The following is a 19728-nucleotide window of genomic DNA, read 5'->3' on the forward strand; positions in this document are numbered from 1 at the left end:
TTGTATGTATTAAATTGTTCCGCAAGATATGATAGGTCTCAAGCTGGGGAATATATGGGTCAGCATTTGCGATAGCGCAAATCTTGGAATGGTGTTGATTTCGAACCTAAAGTACTCACTATTGATCCTGGATGATTAAAAGATAAAAAATAATGTTTGTAGATACACAGGCTGAGTGTAAACTTGTTTGCTTATTTCGGGCAGATGACCTGGGTGATCTTGAACTGCAATATAATGATAAGACGATGATAGCCCTCTGCTATTTTGAACATTTTCTTCAGAGAAAAACCTAACTAAAGTCGGTTCATTGTCTGCCCGCCTGTCCGCAAGGGGGTATCAAATGAACGGTATCGATTAGTGATTTTCGAAGAAGGTTTTAGTTTTGCGATCAATTGCAAACCGGGACGTCTAGAGTCCCAACTTGGGGAGATGCTCTCGCGAGCATTTTGGGAGAGTGGATTCCACTGCATGTCGTAGTCAGCAATGTAATTGCCGCCTCCCCTTAATACTATATGTGACCTATCCACTGCCATGTCCGCCTTCCGATTACATTCCGTATGGGCCCCCCTGTGCCCCGACCAAATTCTTCGTTCGTAAAAGGACAGCGTCCTCCGAAAATATGTTGTAGACAGGTGTTGACGAAGGCTTGAGTGAAATGGGGGTTACTTCCCATATGCTACTCTTACATAGCAACACAGAAAGAACACTAGCACAGAACAGCGTCAGCTTGATTTAGGTGTTGCCTTTCCAAGTTTTAGACAAGGCAGCGAAACTACATTTCTTAGACGTAGAGATCGATCGAAGCCTTCGATGATGTGATCATTAATGCAGGTAGGGGGAGTAAGATGACTCGTCAGACTGAGAACCTTGGTCTTGTCGGTGTTTATCTTAAGTGAAACTCTACTTGCCTCTCTTTTCGAATCCAGAGCCAAAGTCCATGACCTCAGTGGACGGGTGGCGAGTCCTAGAAGACTTCTCGGCAAGTGATCATCAGTACATTGCGTTCGAAGTGTTTGACGCTACTTGCCGGGGAGCACCGACACGACGTTCCCCCTGCGTGTGGAATGTCGCGAGGGTAAACATCGGAAAGTTCGTCGAAGCTTTTGGAGCAGGTAGGGCCGCGTTGACACCGTCGTAAATTCAGTGTTGAATCTGATAACGACGGCGTGTGAGGCTTCCATGTCCTGGAGAGGCCCCAGCCTTCTATGTACTGGTGGACGGCAGAAATTGCCGACCTACGAAAGGAGTGTCATAAGCTCCGCCGTTTGGCACAACGTTTGCACGCCAACGAGGAGGCATGTACCATAAAGGCACAATATAGATCAGCAGAACGGAGACTCCGCAGCTCTATAAATAAAAGTAAAGCTCGCGGCTGGCAGAATCTGGTTAATGAAGTGAATGAGGACCCGTGGGGACTTAGCTATAAGCTTGTCACTCGGAAAGTCGGGGCTCTGCCTACTGAGCACCGACCAGATGTGCGGGCATTGTTCCCCAGACACCCTGTACAGGTTGATGTAAATAGCGCGGAAAGCGTCGTGGATTGCCCCCTTTTCACAATGAGAGAGCTCGGAGAAGCGGTTCTCACTATGAAAAACAGGAAGGCGCCAGGCCCTGATGGCATCCCGGCGGTAGTTTACAAACTGGTGTTCCGCCAACGGCCAGAATTGCTGCTTAAAGTATTCAACGCCTGCATGAAGGAGGACATTTTTCCTTGTCGCTGGAAAGTGGCCAGACTCGCGTTGATCAGTAAGGGTAAAGGAGACCCGGAGCTCCCGTCTGCATACCGACCGCTGTGTATGCTTGACACGGCCGGAAAAGTGCTCGAGAAGCTCATCAGGGGTAGACTCGATCAAGCGATCCGTGCTGCCGGGGACTTATCCGAAAGGCAGTTCGGGTTTAGGAGCGCAATGGAGTGGCGGATGATGCTGAACACACCTTTTTCTTTTGTGAGAGGTGGGACGGACATCGCCAGCAGCTTTATGCAGACGCAGGGGAGCTCCCTCCAGACAACGTTGTCAGAGAGATTCTCAAGAGTCCTGGCAACTGGAATCGTATTGCGCATTATGTTCGGCTCTTCTTGTTACGAAGAAGATTGAACTCGACCGGCGGAGGGATCGGACGGTAAGGGGTTCCCTGAACTAACAACAACTTCCTTCCTCCCCTTCCCTCCCGTTGGTGAAAGGAATTCCCTGACTTGAAGGCTCCCAAAGCCGGGAGAGTGAGAGGGCTAGCCCGAAGTAATGTGTCAAACGGTTCCAGGCTAGTTCTCTGATGACAGGGAGGTGTTTAGTTGGTAGTCCGCCAGCGTTGTTGCGCTGTTGCGGGAGTCCAACACTCTGTGCGTAAACGCATTCAGCTACCCTACTCCCAAAAAAAGGTCCATGACCCAGTGAGAGAACAAATAGATGTCGTCAGCACAGTCGAGATGTTTGGAAAGATGTCATGGTCCGTTGAACTCCTTCACATCCTCTGGACAAGGCAGCATGAGGAATGTCATCGATAAGAAGAAGGCGGATTCCGTTTTAGACTTTCAATTACTCTTAGATTTTATCTCGATGCTGCATGTGACATTATTCACCATCATATGTCGCTCAGATGATAATTATTAGTTTCTTTGAAATGCGCTCCCTTGTAGAGCACGCAAGATGCACTCTCTGTTCACGTTGCCGAACGTTTTTTCGAAATCGATGAAGATGTAAACTCCGCGCACTGTCCCAAAATGACCAGTAGGGTGTTGATGTGGTCTATGCAGGAGGATCCGGAGCGGAAACTAGTCTGTTCTCTGTCAATCAAGTTTTTGAGATGTTGTTTGATGCGTTTCAGGATTATTTTAGCTATTATCTTTGCGACGGAAGGGATCATGTTGATACACTTCCAGCTGTCATATTCGAAACGGCTGCCTTTCTTCAATATCATCCCGTTCTTCGAGTCTATAGGAAAGGTCTTGGATTCCCAAGCTTTCCGCAAGAGTAGAAGTAGCAGATGTGCAGTAATTGCGGGGAGACCGGTGAACATAGCGGCTTTACTCCGTTTGAGTGCATTGACTCCCAAAGTGATTTCTCTTCTGCTTGGAGGACCAGACTGTATCCACATGTTACGGTGACTAGCCATATACTACTACATATACGGTATACACTTCTGAAAGCCGTTCATCGATCCGATTCCACGATTCCGCAGTCAGCCAGATCTTGTGACCCGCCTTCGGGAGATAGTCGATGACTTGCGTAGCACCTGAGAAAAGAGCATTCTTGGTGGCGACCTAGTGCTTATCGATATTCTCAGGCGGGTTACTCAGTGTATCTGCCAGTAAGATAGTTCTCCTATTGTTGAGTGACAGTTGGATCAAACAGGCGATCGATGTTCAACTTGGAGCGTCGCAGCTCTCTAACCTTGCGAGAAGTGGCGGGCGCAACACGCGAGCGAACGTAAGCGACCATCACATGTGATGATACCTTTCGAGGCCGATGGCAGCACCTTTGTTGTTACGCACATCCCAGAGACAACTGTTAAATCTACTGCTGATTGCAAGGTCTTCGATCTAATTGCTAGTATGGTGTTGATCAGTTAACACCTTGAAAACCGTAGAAGCCCACAACCCTCTCACCATTATCGTTATGGTCGCAAAGACCGGTTTTCCCAGCACATGTCCAAGCATGGTGTTGTCAGAGCCCACCTTGGCATTCAGATCACCCATCATGATTACAATGTTACCTTTAGGAAGGCTAATTTGAATCGCGTGTAATCCTTCTACACTATGTCGGAGGTCGCCGGTGGTGAATGGCACTGTACAATTGTGATACTCATTAATCTAGACCAGAATCATGCAGTCAGAAGTCTGTCTGAAACCCGCTTCTAGGTGAAGAGAACGCACTTTGCGCATTGTCGAGAAAAATTCGACACAGGATTCGCATCTGTTACCGCTCGGCTCTCTAGAGTGGAACTTCTCTTGCGGCCATGTAATTTGGCCGGAAGAGAAGTTCCACAGTCTTATCATCTTACTTCGCTTCAGCACAGAATGTCCAGATTATATCGTTGGAATACCCGTTCGCATTGGAAAGAACGAGTATTCTGGAGATCCTCGAATTTGTTGTCGAGGAGCGTGCGCATGTTCAGAAGCTAATCATAGTCTATTTTCAATAGCCCTGCTGGTCAGCTCCTAGCTAAACAGTAAAGTCTCGAAGTTTCTAGGTTGCTAGCCCACCAATTTTTATCCCATTTAGTTGCATTTTACGATAAGTACGGAAGATCTTGAGTGCATTGTTAAGCCTCACAGAGCTAGCAAATCCGAAGTTTCCGACGAATACAAGAGGGATGGGAAAATCATTTGCACAGTAAGGCTCTGTTGGCTGTCAACAACTGTGCGCAGATTTCGTCGTCGTAGCTGTTATCGCTTGTGTTTTTCGGCCCTGCATGGAAGAAGTTATCAACGGTCTCAAAGTTGTAGTCTCCTATCTTTACTGTTCCCATTTGATCAATACAATTTGATTCTGTTGGTTCTTTGGTTTTTGGTGCTGACATTTCCACGGTGTACTTCATTAAGATGTAGTCCAAGATCTCGCGCCGCCTGTCCGATGCGGATGAAAGTAGACTGCGCATCTTGGAGTGTTCTTCTTATAATGGTAACATCCTCAGTATAGGCAAATAATTGGGTAATTTGACAAGGATTGAGCCTCGTGTATTTGCGTCAGCGTCACGGATTACGAGGATGGTGCATTTATATCAGCGTTACGGGCTACTTTTTCTAGGGCCAGATTAAAGAGGATACATGATAGGGCATCTCCTTGTCTTAGACTCTTTTTGTGTTGATTTGCCCGGAATGAAGCCTCCTTTGTATTGACCGATGCTGTTTTGGGTGTATGGGACTATCCGACATCGCAAGATAGCGGAGGATATAGATGGCACTCAGTAACGTGGTACCTCTATAATTGTTGCACTAACTGGGAAATTTAATGCCTTGCTGTCAGTCGCCGGTCATTGATTCGCTGTTTCGTACCTTGAGCATCAGTTGATGTATGTCGTGGTGTAGTTGATCGCCTGCATATTTAACTAGTTCGGCTGTAATTTCATCCGCTCTTGGAGACTTATGATTTTTAAGGTGATGAATTGCACGAACTGTTTGTTCCATACTTGGTTGTGGCAGCTATTGTCCATCGTCTTCACTTGGCGGCACCTCCAACTCGATGATATTCTGGTTATTCAGCATTTTATTTTTTATGAGTATTTTACTCAACCCATCGTTTCAATATGCCCATTCGGTCGGAAATCAGATTTCTCTCTTTTTCTCGGCAGGATGAGCATTGCAGTGTATAACGATTCATCCTGCCGACTTTTCGGAAAAAAATTTGGCGGCTGGTGTAGTTCTTCCCTATACGTTTCGAGTTTGCAGACTTGTTGATTATCCAGGGCTTTCGTTTTATGCCTGTAAAGTCGCTTCTCTACTCGACGAAGTTCGGGAAAGGTCTCTGCGCATCTCCATGTTCTTGCCCGGTATGCAGCATTTTGCCAACTGAGGTCAAATATAATCCTCTTCAGGTGGTTGGGAAGATCGTTTATGGATCTCCAGGACCCCTGTTAAATGTGTTTATTGCGGCATCTAATTTCCCGTTATAGGTATTACGTAGAGTTTTGTTGTGGATGGCTTCGGTATTTACTTTCACCTAATTGTCAGAAGGGATTCTAGGCGGTGCTATAATTCTAATTAGATGCCTTATATGTTCTGACATTTATCAAGGCTGAAGGGTCGCGACGTTCAGTGAACACATCCCCACATCTCCCATCTGGACAGGCTCACGTTTGCTTGTGGATCGCTTTCTGCGCAAACTAGGTATTTCCAGCAACCATGTTGTGCGGTACTACTAAGTGAATAATCCTCAGTCCGGCGCTTTCACGCACTGGTTGCGTCAGTACTTGGCTGTTCAAATCTCCTCTTGATGATATCTTTGATTTTGACATCGTACCTGAGATATTGATTTGGTTAGCGGAAACCTGAATGACATGAGCTTTTAAGATGACTGAACATTCAATCAAATTCTTCTGTTGGATATCTAGACCCCATATGGCGCAAGTTGCGATTTGAGGGTGAAAAGCCATGTCTTATAATAAAAGCAGCCGCACAGAAAGAAATTGGGCCCCAAAGTTCAATACGCAGAAACTGAAGGCTGATCTCTATTCAGAGGTACAGTTGAATGATTCGTTAACGGATGAAATCTTCAGCCAGCTTGATTGACTCCAGGAGGAATGTCAAGTACGATCATCGAGAGAAATGATGTCTACCGATTATTAGTTGATAAAATATCATTTCTCTTGGTGACAGGTCCCAATACAGGCCGATCAAGGAAACGCATTCAACATCATTACAGAAATGATCAAAGCAGTGAACGGACGTCTTGCGGTGATGGAGACAAAGATGTTGCGTTGGACCAGTGACGTAAGACGTATTGAGAAAATTCTTGAGCGATATGGGGTTGTACCGATCGTGAGAGGCGCATCTTGTACGCACATATAATTCGCGTGAGCGAGAATTCAGATATGGGGAAAGTTCACAAGGCCGACTTAAACAATGATGGTTTGATACGCTAGATGGTGACTTGACCCCATCCAGAACATGCCTATTATCGAGAAAAACGGCGGAATCGATCGAAGTCCGAACACTAAATGCAACAAAGATTAAATCTGAATAAAAAGCGATATTCTAACGCCTAGGGTGGAAATATTATTAGCCACGTAATCGAAATAAAAACGAGATGGATTCAGTATTTTGGAAAAGTCCTATACGTGTCGACCATATGTCTACAACTTCAAATTGTGATTAAATAGAGGTGGCCCTACAGAGTTTCAAGTAGAGCTTCTGGAATTACTTGAACACCTACCTAACCGCCACCTCTTCATGACGCTTACTGCTGCATTCTCACATACTAGCGGAAGGTAGGCAACCGTTCCTGGCTTTACCCTAGAAACACGAAACTCGAAGGTAAACTTTGGAACGGATCGGATCAACAGATGTCTGAGGCAGACTCGGACTTTTGCCTGACAAATGTCTGTCTGATGTCTGGGACAGACACAGATATTTGTCTGATCCAGAAAAGATTCTGTCATACAGACATATGTCTGCCGTAGATATTTGTCTGTCTAATGTCTGAAGCAGACATACGCATTTGAATGACACAAGCACGGATGTTTGTCTGACACGAACGTTTGTCTCAAACAGTCATTTATACGACGTAGACATTTGTCTGACATGGACACATACATTTGTCTGTCTAATGTCTGAAACATCCACAGATATTTGTCTATCTTGTTGTCTGAGGCAGCCGGAAGCATTTGGCTACGTCGGACATAAGCAACTGCACATCAATTTAATGTATCATATGCGCGGAATTTTTATCGTGGATTTACCGCAGATAGTCGAATATGCGCATTGACTTTTCCCCATCATACAATTTCGAACAATGCTGTGTGAGTTGAATCTCTTGTTTTTCATGCCCGTGCATGGCGCGACCACTTCCTTCAATGTCGTGGGGTTTTAAAACGGACTTTTTTGTGAATTGCGAAAAATGTCGCGTTGTTTTTGAACTGCCTGCTTCCGCAGTGGGTCATTCCACTTTATGTTCACCTTAATCAGCTATTTTATTCCTTTCATAATGCGGTGGACTGCATTAACTGCAACTGCTACTTTGTTTTTATGATTTTACAGAAATTTTGACCTATTTAAAGATGTAACCACAGGTAGTATAGCATTGCCAGTTGAAATTATCGATATAAAATATTAACTTCGTTTTGGTTTGTATTGAAAAATATTGAAACATATCTTTTAAAAGTAATCGAAAATGAGAAGAAGTACTGAGGTACTGACGAACTTCAAAAGGTATTAAATTTGTTATCTTTAATATAAAAAAACAACAGTGCTGCGAACCAAATGTTAGAAGCCTCTGTGGAAGGTAATGGAAACCAAACGAAAATCCGAAACGAATTGACACAATATTTATATTTTTATGGTCCGATCAATGCGAAAAATCCAATACACGAACGAAATGCGGCAAGCTGCTCTTATGAGATAGGACATCAAGAGATCCAAGCACAGTTTTAAGTAGTTTGCCTTCAAAGGACACTTCCCACCAAAAAAAGTGAAAACGTTGTGAAATTCAGCGAAAAACTAACTAGTCATCTACGGGATACTGTCTGATACGGTGCTACTATTGTTTATGAAACCTGGACCTAAACTCAGCCAGGGGGGACTATCTGAGGAAACACTAGAGGGTCAAAGGTGGATGGAGGTCACGTCGGGGGTAGCACAGGGATCCATCCTAGGGCCGGACCTCTGGAACGCTACCTATGACAGTCTGCTTAAACTGGACATGCCAGAAGAGTCGCGCCTGGTCGTCTATGCAGATGATGTTGCAGCGCTTGTTGCTGGATGCACTGTCGAACAGGCGCAAAGCAGACTCGGCATATTGATGCGACGGGTAAGCGGATGGATGACTACTGATGGTTTCAACCTTGCATTGGAAAGAACCGAAGTGTCATCCTGACTAAAAAGAGAATTCCGACCCTGCGTCCGATATCGTTCGGTGACTCGATAATCAAGTCAAAATCAGCGGTAAAGTACCTCGGGTTGACTCTTGACTCAAAGATGAGCTTTTCTGAGCAAATCAAAGCAGCAGCGAGCAAGGCTGCGGCTGGAGTTTCGGAGTTAAGTAGACTAACGGCAAACATTGGGGGTCCTACGTCTAGTAGGCGACGTCTCCTGATGAGTTCAACGCAGTCTGTCCTGCTCTACGGCGCAGAGGTATGGGCTGGCGCTCTTAATAAGGAGGTATATCGTAAACGTCTCGCGCAAGTACAGAGACGAGGAGCTTTACGTGTAGCGGGTGCGTACCGCACTGTCTCTGAAACGGCCGTGAAGGTGATCGCGGGAATGATTCCTCTTGCCCTTCTTGCTAGGGAGCCTCAGGCCATATACAAGCGCAAGGGAGCTGAGCCAAGGGAGTTGGTTGCTTGCGAAGAACGGCAACACACTATAGACGAGTGGCAGCTGTCTTGGCAAAATGAAACTAGAGGCAGATGGACTGCGCGGCTCATCGGTAACTTAGGTGCGTGGCTGAATCGGAAGCATGGTGAGACTGACTATTTCCTTACCCCCACCTGCATAAGATTGGAAAGGCGTGTTCTCCGGATTGTGTGTTTTGCAATGGAGTTGTGGACGACGCCCACCACACTTTTTTTTCTTGTGGAATGTCGGATGGGGTTCGTCAGCAGCTCTATTTAAACACAGGGGATCTCCCTCCAGACAACATTGTCGAAGAGATGCTGAGGACTGCTGACAGGTGGAACCATGTTGCCCATTACATTCGGGCCCTTGCTAAGAAGATAGAACTCAACTGGTGGAGGAGCCGGATGGCAGGGGCTTCCTTGAACTGACAGTTCCCTTCCTCCTCTCCCCTCCCGTTGGTGAAAGGAATTCCCTGATTTGAAGGCTCCGCAAGGCGGGAGAGTTCAGGGACTAGCCCGAAGTAATGTGACAAACGGTTCCAGGCTAGCACTCTGACGATGGGGAGGTGTTTACTTGGTAGTCCGACGACGTACCGAATCGGAAGTCCAACACTGTGTGCGTAAATGCATTCACCTACCCTACCCCCCAGAAAAAGAAACTCAGCCATCAGTGTCAAAGCTGTAGACAGGGCTAGCCGCACTATAAAATACCCCAAAAATAGAAACAACGTCCATTTTTAGAAGAACGTTTTACCGAAAACCACCGATACTGCGACAGAACCACAATTAATATCCGTTAAAAAATTCCCAAGAGAAACTAGTTTTTTTCCGTAGCTTTTCCATTATTCTATTTCTGCATACCTAGAATATCTGACTGAGGCTCAGGAAACATACTTTTTGATATCCAAAACAATGGCATTTAAATAAGATTTTTCGGTTATAAGGACATACATAAATTTGAGGCATGTTTTGTAAAACAAGGAGGATTGAATAGACCCAAGGGATCCTCATTCAACTTGGTCACATGGACGAGAAGGAATTAAGAAAACGGGAAACTTTGGGATTTGCGGGTTGGTTAAGACAGAAATCAGTTCCTTTTCCTTTAAATTAAATCGAAAAAAAAGGAAAAGCTTCCAACATCTTACCTGATCCCTTGCTTTCCTGTCGTCCTCAGGTTGATGTGCTCTTCGTCCCATCAGTTCATGTATTGCCATCACAACATCGCCTAATTCATTTCGGCTAATACAACCGTCCCCATTCAGGTCGTATAACTTAAAGGTCCACCGCAGCCTCTCGTAGACAGAACCCCGTAATAGCGTCGACAGCGTGACAAGTAAATCCTGGTGTCACCGCAATATGGAATGAGAAGAAAAATTCAAATTAATTTTTAATTGAAACTCTAATTACAATCTTGTTTTTATTAATTTTAAATGGCAGTGTTGAATTTCACTAATTTCGGGACGCTGTCTTCTCACCGTAGGCAGTTTCGCTGTAGTTTCTCGCTGAGAATCCTTAATCACTTTATGACTGCTTCTGGTTCAGTATGAAAGATTCATTCTGATTCCTTTAAATAATTAGTTTCTAAATGGCAGAGGAAGGACTCCCAACACAACTGATTAAAATTTTCATTGGACACCGAGTCCTTGTAATTATGGGCTTAGGTTGGTATCCTTTTGTTAACTGACTTGGGACCGGCTCCGGTAGACATAAGAAGGGTGACAAGGGAGGGAGAAGCTGTACGTGGAAGCAACTAGTTTGCAGAGTAGATCCAGGACATGAGGGAGAATATGAGGCACAATCCTTGCGACGTACTACGGCTTATCTCCTGGTACAACACATACTATTATTATCGGTCTGGTGGGAATAATTAAGTTAATACAAAGTAGCCTGGGTGGGAATTATGAATGGGAGGTTTAAGGTATTGGTGTTAAAGCTTCCTTCTAAATTGTTTATTGATGTATTGTAATGATAAGCTTGCGGTTAACATAACTTCCAGCAGAATTTAGTCCCTAGGCAGTAACCGAAAATGTAACTGAAGGGAATGAAGATGGATCTATTTGAGAATGGTTGGAAATGGACGAAGATTTCCGCAAAATGGCTAAGACGTGTGCTGGACTGTTTACAGTTCTGATTAATACTTGGGTAGCTACTGATGTAGACATTGTGTCTGCGAATAGTTAATGAGCAAATTGAATATGCACCGGAAATGTTCGCTAATGAGTTGTGGGTTCTAATAATAAGCATAGAGCGTTAGATAGTGAGAGGCGGTAGTAACTAGGCAATAAATAAGAATATTTATTAAAGAATAGTTTGATAAGAAACAAGAGGCAGCAATAATCTGAAACTGTATGTTCGGTGTTTATTGAAAACACACGTTTTGATAAGGGTCCACAAAAGGAAGCGAACTGGTATCATTTACAAATGGAATTTATAGGTGTCTTTCATTGTCTGAACTTCTATGAAATGTAGAAAAGCTTGTAGTTTTTTAGTGTTCTCCCATACAATAACAATTCGGGAAATTGGCAGCTGAATGATTCAGGTATGAGAGGTTTTGTGGGTTTTTTATATGAGAATATTTGAGTTTGCATTTGTCCCAATCGTACCTAGCTCGTGATGTTTATGCATTTAGTTCAGTGGGGGGATATTGACGTTTAAAGTCTTAGATTACAATAAATTTGCGCAAAAGACACAACTTTGACCTCTTACAACTTTGTCAGTAATAGAACGATTTCCACCAAACTTGGTAGTATTATACTCTATAGCCTATACTACGACCACTATATTATTGCAATGATGACTGTAGGGTAGCCTTAAGGGTAGTTTCTAGTCAGTTTAATAAATACTAATAATAAATATATGAATATACTATTATTAACTGCATCTAAGCAGATATCGGTATACATGAATGGACAACAATATTTTTTTTAAATTTTTGAGTTGAGTTGTTTATGAAAACGGCCCCTTGAAGTAATTAATCTTTTGCGGACCCCGCACTCCTCCTCTTTGCAACCAATGCAAAAACTAGTATCGAATAGGAAAAGTAATAAGCGAGACCTTTCATCTGATACCTAATATTTCGTGTAAAAAAAATTAGACCTCCCTTTTCCATGTATGGGGACCTCCCCCCTAAACTCAACGAAGAACAATGTTGTTCACTGGATGCGAAGGGATCCACATCATCATCAACGGCCCAACAACCGGTATCTTCAATAAGGAACTCCCCGATTTTGCGCCGAGGACCACCAATTCGATATCCCTAAAAGCTGTCTGGCCTCCTGATCCATGCAGGCAGGGTTCTCTTCTTCTTCTTTTTATACCGTAGATATTACCCTTATAGACTTTCCGGGTTGCATCATCCTCATCCATATTAGCTGGATTATCCTCATCCATACGGCTGGATCATCCTCATCCATAGGTGACCAGCTCTGTTGAGCCATATTTTATCCACAACCAGACGGTCGTTGTATCACTCATAGATTGCGTCGTTATGTAGGTTACGTCCATCTTCAAATAAGGGACCGAACATTCTTCGGAGGATTCTTCTCTCGAACGCGGCCAAGAGTTCGCAATTTTTTTGCTAAGGACCCAGCCCTCTGAGGAATACATAAGGATTGACACTATCATGTCCTGTATAGTAAGAGCTTTGACCATATGGTGAGACGTTTCGAGGGAAACAGTTTTTGTAAGCTGAAATACGCTCTGTTGGCTGCCAACAACTGTGCGCGAATTTCGCCGTTATAGCTGTTATCGGTTGTGATTTTCGAATCAAGATAGGAGATATTTTCAACGGTCTCAAAGTTATAGTCTCCTATCTTTATTCTTTTCGTTTGACCAGTGCGATTCAATGTTGTTTGCTCTTTGGTTTTTGGTGCTGACATTGCCACCATGTACTTCGTCTTGAATTTATTAATATGCGGCCCGAGATCTCACGCCGCCTGATCGATCTGGATGAAGGTAGACTGTACATCTCGGGTTCATCTTCCCATAATGTCAATATAGTCAGCGTAGGCCAGTAGTTGGGTGGACTCGAAGAGGATGGGGCCTCTCGCATTTACGTCCGCATCGCGAATTACATTTTCCAGGGCCAGGTTGAAGAGGACGGATGGTAGGGCATTCGCTTGTCTTAGACCGCTGTTGATGTTGAATGGTCTTGAGAGTGATCTTGCTGCTTTTATCTGGCCTCGCATATTGGTCAGGGTCAACCTAGTTAGTCTTAGCAATTTCATCCGAATACCGAATTTTCTCATAGCCGTGTACAGTTTTATTCTGGTTGTGCTGTCATAGGTGGCTTTAAAGTCGATGAAAAGATGGTGCAACTGATGTCCATATTCCAACAGTTTTTCCATCGTTTGCCGCACAGAGAAAATCTGCTCTCTTGCTGATTTGACTGAAGTGAAGCCCCTTTGGTATAGGCCAATGATGTTGTGGGCGTAAGGGGCTATCCGGCTTAGCAAGATAGCGGAGAATATCTTATAGATGGTACTCAGCCACGTGACATCTAAAATTGCTGCATAATGTTCCCCTTTTTATGTATGGGACAGACAATGCCTCGCTGCTCTCGTCAGATATTGATTCGTTTCCCCACACCTTGAGCACCTTGATGAATCACTTGGTGTAATCTTCAGTTGGCGGGATCTCCAACTCGCCAGTATATTTTGATTGTTGAGCAGTTCATCATCGTCATGCCCATTCTGTCGGAAATCCGATTTTCCTCTTTGTCTCAGCAGGATCAGCATCGAGGTGTCTAAGGCTTCATCCTGCTGAGTTGTTGGTAAAACTTGCACGCCTCGTGCTGTTGCTCCCTGTACTTTTCTAGTTCACAGACTTGCTGGTCCCCCCCTTCCTTCGTCTGTGAGGTCGCTTCTCCGCTCGACGGAGTTCTTGGTAGGCCTCTGCGCATGTTTGCATTCTTTGAGAATGCAACATTACTCGCTATGCAGCATTCTTTCGGTCATCGTCAAACCAACCGACTTTTCTTGGGGCTGGGGCCAAGTATGTTTGTGGTCGTATCAATGATAAAGCCCTTCAGGTGGTTGTGAAGATCGTTTGTTGATGCTTCATCTCTAGGACATCTGTTAGCTGCGGTTATTGCGGTATCTATTTCCCCCTTATAGGTTCTCAAAACGAACCCCTTATAGGTGTTACGGAGGGCTGTGTTGTGAATGGCTTCAGTATTCACTCTGACCTGATTGTCAGAGGGGATTGTAGGTGGTGTTGTAATTCGAGCCCGGAGCACTGTGCCAACAAGATAGTGACCCGGGTATATATTGGCCCCCCTATATGTTCTGACATTCATCAAGGCTGAGAGATAGCGGCGTTCAATCAGTACGTGGCCAATTTGGTTAAAAGTGGTTCCGTCTGAAGAGGCCCACGTATATTTGTGGTAAGAGGTGGTGTCCGGATAGCTGAGTGGTTAGAGCGCAAGGCTGTCGTACGGAAGGTCGCGGTTCAAGTCTCACTGGTGGCAGTGGAATTTGTATCGTGATTTGACGTCGGATACCAGTCGACTCAGCTGTGAATGAGTACCTGAGTCAAATCAGGGTAATAATCTCGGGCGAGCGCAGTGCTGACCACATTGCCTCCTAGTGTACCGTTACGGTCTTGAATGAAGTGCTCTAACACACTTCAAGGCCCTGATCCAACATGGATTGTTGCGCCAACGATTATTATTATTATTATTATAAGAGGTGGCGTCGTTCAATGAGCACGAGGTCAATTTGGTTGAAAGTGGTCCCGTCTGAAGAGCCCGACGTATGTTTATGGAGCGCTTTCCGCACAAACCAGGTACTTCCAACAATCATTTCGTGCGATACTGATAACAGAATAATCCGCAGTCTGTTATCATTGGTATCTCAATGTAAGCTATGGGAGTCGACGTGTCGCCTGAATACGGGCTCCGTCTCTACTTGACTGTTGAAATCTCCAAGTATGATTTTGATATCCTACTTGGGACAGGCTTCGAGGGTCCGCCCGACTGCCTCCTAGAAAGTATCCCTCTCCGACTATGCAGTCTCCTCTGCAGGGGCGTGAACTTTTATGAGGCATATATTTCTAAATTTGAATCGCAAATGCAGAGTGCATAGCCTTTCGTTTATATTTTCAAAGCCGATAACAGCAGGTTTCATTTCTTGGCTGACTAAGAAACCTACTCCGGGCACATGATTTATAATATATGATGCAGTGGCTCCAGGAAACTGGTCCCTGTCCAAAGCATTTCCTGCAACGCTGTTAATAATAATAATCGTTAGCGCAACAATCCATATTGGATCAAGGCCTTGAAATGTGTTAGAGCATTTCAGTCAAGACCGTAATGGTAATGGTAATGGTTGTCTAGTTCGATGCTTCTGTTGTGGCTTCATAACAAGTTGTTTTCTGTGTAGCGTTGTCAGCTCTACCCAAACCCCAACCTGGAGGACCAGTTGGTACAATTTGTATCGTTTCTAGGTGCGGGAGACACGCCTTCATCCGTCTCCGTCTGTAGCTTTTCGTTAAAAAAGAGATCCAAGCAGTCACCACGTGAAGGTGGAGATCGGGTTTGGTAGTAGAGCTGTTGGTGTTGGTTGAGCAGGCGTTTCCCAGGTTTTATGCTCCATCGTGGATACCAATCCACGGTTCGCCCTGAGAAAAGGATTGTGACAGCAAGCAAATAGATAGACAGAACCAACGAAAAAGCGAAAAGAAAAGAAAAAATGAGAATTCGTCCAGAGGCGATTATGGTCAAAGTTCGTTCATCTGCGGAGATCACGTGTCCTTCTTCCTTGATGGCGCTACAGCCCAAGTGGAGCCTTGGCCTCCCGGATGCGCCACCTCCAATTATCTTGATACAAAGGCCATGTCCTCCTCCAAATGTTTCCTCGGTTTTCCTCTTGGTTGGCTATCTTCGGTACCAACTGAGACCACCTTCTTGACGGCGTATACCAGTACCTTGCTTAAGTTCTGACACTATAGGAAAACTTTGTGTCAGTCGATTGATCATTGATCATTATTCTGTACAGTGCACTATGATTTACACTATCGTACGCCTGACAGAAGTCAACGAACAGTTGGTGCACATCGATGTCATATTCCCAACACTTTTCGAGCACCTGCTCAACTGCGAATATCTGGTCTAGTGTCAATCTCCCCGAACTGAAGCTACCTTGCTATTCGCCGATGATGTTTTCTGTATACTTTCTCAGTCGTTGTTCAAATATATTTGGCAGCATCTTGTAGCACGTGCACAGCATTGAAATCTCCCTGTAGTTTACGCAACCCAGACGATCACCCTTTTTGTGCACTGAACAAATTACACTTTTCCTCTAGTTGTCAGGTATTTGCTTGTTTTTCCAGATTCTGTTGATTAGTTTGTAGATAGCGTGCCCTACCCTCCTATTAAAAATCATCCAGGCGTTATTCCCCCGGTAAGAGGAGGTCACTAAAAGGTTCCAGCGACCTTTGAATGTGACGTTAATACCACCAGTCACCAGAGACGAGCTGTTGGAGATCTGCAGTAGAATAAGAGACAACAAAGTCCCGAGTCTAGATGACATATCGGATAAGGCCCTTAAGCTTGCCATGGAAGCCAGACCGGACTGGTTCGCTGCGTTGTTCGAAGCTTGTATGTCCTAACGGCAGAAGTTAGTGCTACTGCCTATGACTGGTAAACTTCCGGGTGAGCCAACCTCCTACAGATCTATATGTCTTTTGGACACTATGGGGAAAATGCTAAAGCGAGTGATTTACAAAAGATTACACCCGGGTATTGAGAGCTAAGGAGTCCTCTCAAATCGAGAGTATGGTTTTCATAAAGTCAGGTTAACCATTGATACCATCAAATTGGTTACTGGCTTGACTGAGGATGCAATTCATGGAAAGAGCAGTACCAGCAAATATTGGTGGACCCTGGACGTGAGAAATGCATTCAATTCGGCCAGTTGAAACCTAATATGGGAATCTCTGACGAAGGTTGATATTCCCGTCTATATCACAGCTACTACCAACAATTATTTAGACGAACGGAGGCGGAAGGATGAGGGACATTGTATCCGCAGGGCTCCCTATTGGGCCTGCTGCTGTGGAACATCATGCACAACGATGTACTTAATCTTCACCTTTCGAAGAAAGCCAGGGTGGTGGGTTACGCCGACGACATAGCATTGTTTGTGGTCGCAAAGCATCGGCAGAGTTATACTCAGGGTGGTTTTACTGTGTAAAAGTCCCATCCAGCAAGCAGGCAACAAAGATAACTCAACTGTATCTAGGAGCAGCTTGCAGCTACGAAGGGCAAACTTCAAAATAATATCAGTAACCACGGCGGGAGTAACGATGGCGGTGGCAGCGTATCTAATGATAACTGTCGCTGTGGTTTAAAAAGAGGACAACTACGGAGAGAGTATATCAGTGGCGAAAACTCCAGTCGAATCAGCACAAGTAGTTACAGAGGAAACGAGGACATGGTTCTAGCCAACGAAATCATGGAGGGTAGTTTAACTTCGCTTGGTGAAAGAAAATGAAGAAGGCACAGATAAGTGCTAAAGTAGCTATAGTTAGTGATAATAGTGGTAACAGTAGCGGCACTGCTAAAGTTATTTCCTTGCGCCAGGGAAAGTGAATATACCCGAAATTATCGCATATGCTGGCAGATATGCTGGCTTTTCTGATTTAAAGTATCCTACAAGAGCAATAGGACGGAACAAACCCCCATATTCAGCAAATTCACAGAGGACTCCGATTGTATTTTTCAACTAATGCAAGGAAAAGGTCTTTACATTACCACCTATTACAAACCATTATTATTAGTATTTTTAACCAAATTCTGCGGGGAAACTGAGACAGTGAAAGGATAGTATAGGCTGCAGCGCAAAAGTGTGAATTGGTATCCATGATGGGGCATAAAACTAGGGAAATACTTGCTGAACGAAGAACAGCTCTACTAACAAATCTTATCGTCGCCTCCGCGTAGTGATCGCTGGGAGTTCTTTCTTGATGAAAAACTGCAGACGGAGAAGGGTGAATGCGCTTTCCAAACACCTAAAAATGGAATCTTCTTCTTCTTTTTTTTTTTAATTCCAGAAGCGGAGTCAGCTCGTTTTGGTTGGTTTCGCAATTTTGCTCTGTCAAAGGCCTGATCTGGATGTAGTCACGAGGCTTTCAGATCACTATCCAGCATATCAAGCGACCGTTGTTTTGGCGGCCTTTTAGCCGTTTATTGTCAGTCGCTCAGTGTTCAGACCAATATTGGCAAGTGATTCCTGTTAAAGCATGTTACGCGGCCATACCATCGAAGACAGTTCTTTCGCAATTTTTCCACGACCGGTGTAACTCCATATCGACCGCGAATATCCTCATTTCGGAGGCGATCATAGTCTGCTACGCCACTAGTCCAACGCAATATCTCCGTGTCTGTTGCCAGGAGACGCTGTTTATCGTTTTTTATAGAGTCAGAGCAATTCAAATCAGCGCAGAGCATACCAGATGTGTTCGTTTGGCACACAGTGAACCGCCTTCCCTAAATCCAGAAATGTAATGTGAAGAGGCCGATGTTTCCCACGGTGTTTCTCCATGAGTAACCTCGCAACGTGTGTTGCGTCAGTAGTTTCGCAGTTGTTGACAAACTCGACTTGGTTCACCGTTATTTGAATGATTTCGCGTATACGGTTGTCAAGAATGCGTCCAAAAATGTTCATGGTATGGGACAGCAATCGGATCCGACGGTAATTTGAACATTCTGTTGGACTACCTTTTTCTCATATTGGAGCTCTGGTAGTTTTTTGCCAGGTAGATGGTGTGCTACATTCCTGAATAACGCGATTGAATAATTCACTGAGCCACTGTGTTGGGTCCTTGCTCTTCGCTTTCTAGAGCTCGGAGGTTTGTTGCTTTCTCCAATTTCATTCGTTTTACAGCTTCCCCGACTTTAGTGGCACTGACAGATGGAGTCGCTTCAAATGTCGGCAATGCTTGTAGTAGTCGAGGATGGAGAAATTCTTTCGTTGAAATCTGCTTGAAATAATTTCGCCATTTATCCGTCACGGGGCGTCTTTCGGTAAGTATTAACGAACGCAACAGAAGTGTTCGATATCCTGTGTGTATTGGTGGCGGCTTTTGATAAGTCGATACAAATCTCTCTTGCCGTCTCGAGTATCCAATTTATCGTAAAGATCTTTGTAATGGACCGCTTGTTTAACAGCGATGGTTTTCTTTACTTCTTAATTGGTATTCTTGTAAATTTGTGTCTGGAAAGCTGAGTGGTTAGAGCACAAGGCTATCGTACGGAAGGTCGCGGTTTAAATTTCACTGGTGGCAGTGGGATTTGCATCGTCATTTTACGTCGGATACTAGTCGACTCAGCTATGAACGAGTACCTGAGTCAAATTAGGGCAATAATCTCGAGCGAGCGCAATGCTGACCATATTGCCTCTTATAGGGCACTGTAATCCTGTAATGTACCGTTACGGTTTTGAATGAAGTGCTCTAGCACACTTCAAGGCCGAACAAACAAACAGATTCAACTTTCCTTTTTGTCAATGGTTTGAGTTTAGTTTCCCGAATACGTATTTCGGCAGCCACTTGCTACCTTCTTCTGCGGAACACTTCAAGACCCTGATCAAATTGGATTGTTGCGCCAACGATTATTATTATTATTCTTGTAAATTTGTCAATTGGCCAGTGTTTTATCGTAGAAAAACTTACGGTAGGGGCGCTTCTTTTCACAAACGTTCATTTGGACATTGTTATTCCAAAGTCAAGTATCTCGATTGA

General features: G+C 44.5%; 1 protein-coding gene across 2 annotated transcripts in view; it reads right to left on the reverse strand.

Annotated features, from left to right (window-relative positions):
- LOC119660260 (Kv channel-interacting protein 1) overlaps positions 1–19728 on the reverse strand; it is a 386504-nt gene that overhangs the window by 13845 nt on the left and 352931 nt on the right. For both annotated transcript variants that reach the window (XM_038068719.1, XM_038068718.1), the window contains exon 7: positions 10134–10328. In XM_038068719.1, the coding sequence (XP_037924647.1) occupies positions 10134–10328 (195 nt within the window). The remainder of the gene's footprint in view (positions 1–10133; positions 10329–19728) is intronic.

Source organism: Hermetia illucens, chromosome 6, assembly GCF_905115235.1.
Source record: "Hermetia illucens chromosome 6, iHerIll2.2.curated.20191125, whole genome shotgun sequence".
Taxonomy (NCBI): domain Eukaryota; kingdom Metazoa; phylum Arthropoda; class Insecta; order Diptera; family Stratiomyidae; genus Hermetia; species Hermetia illucens.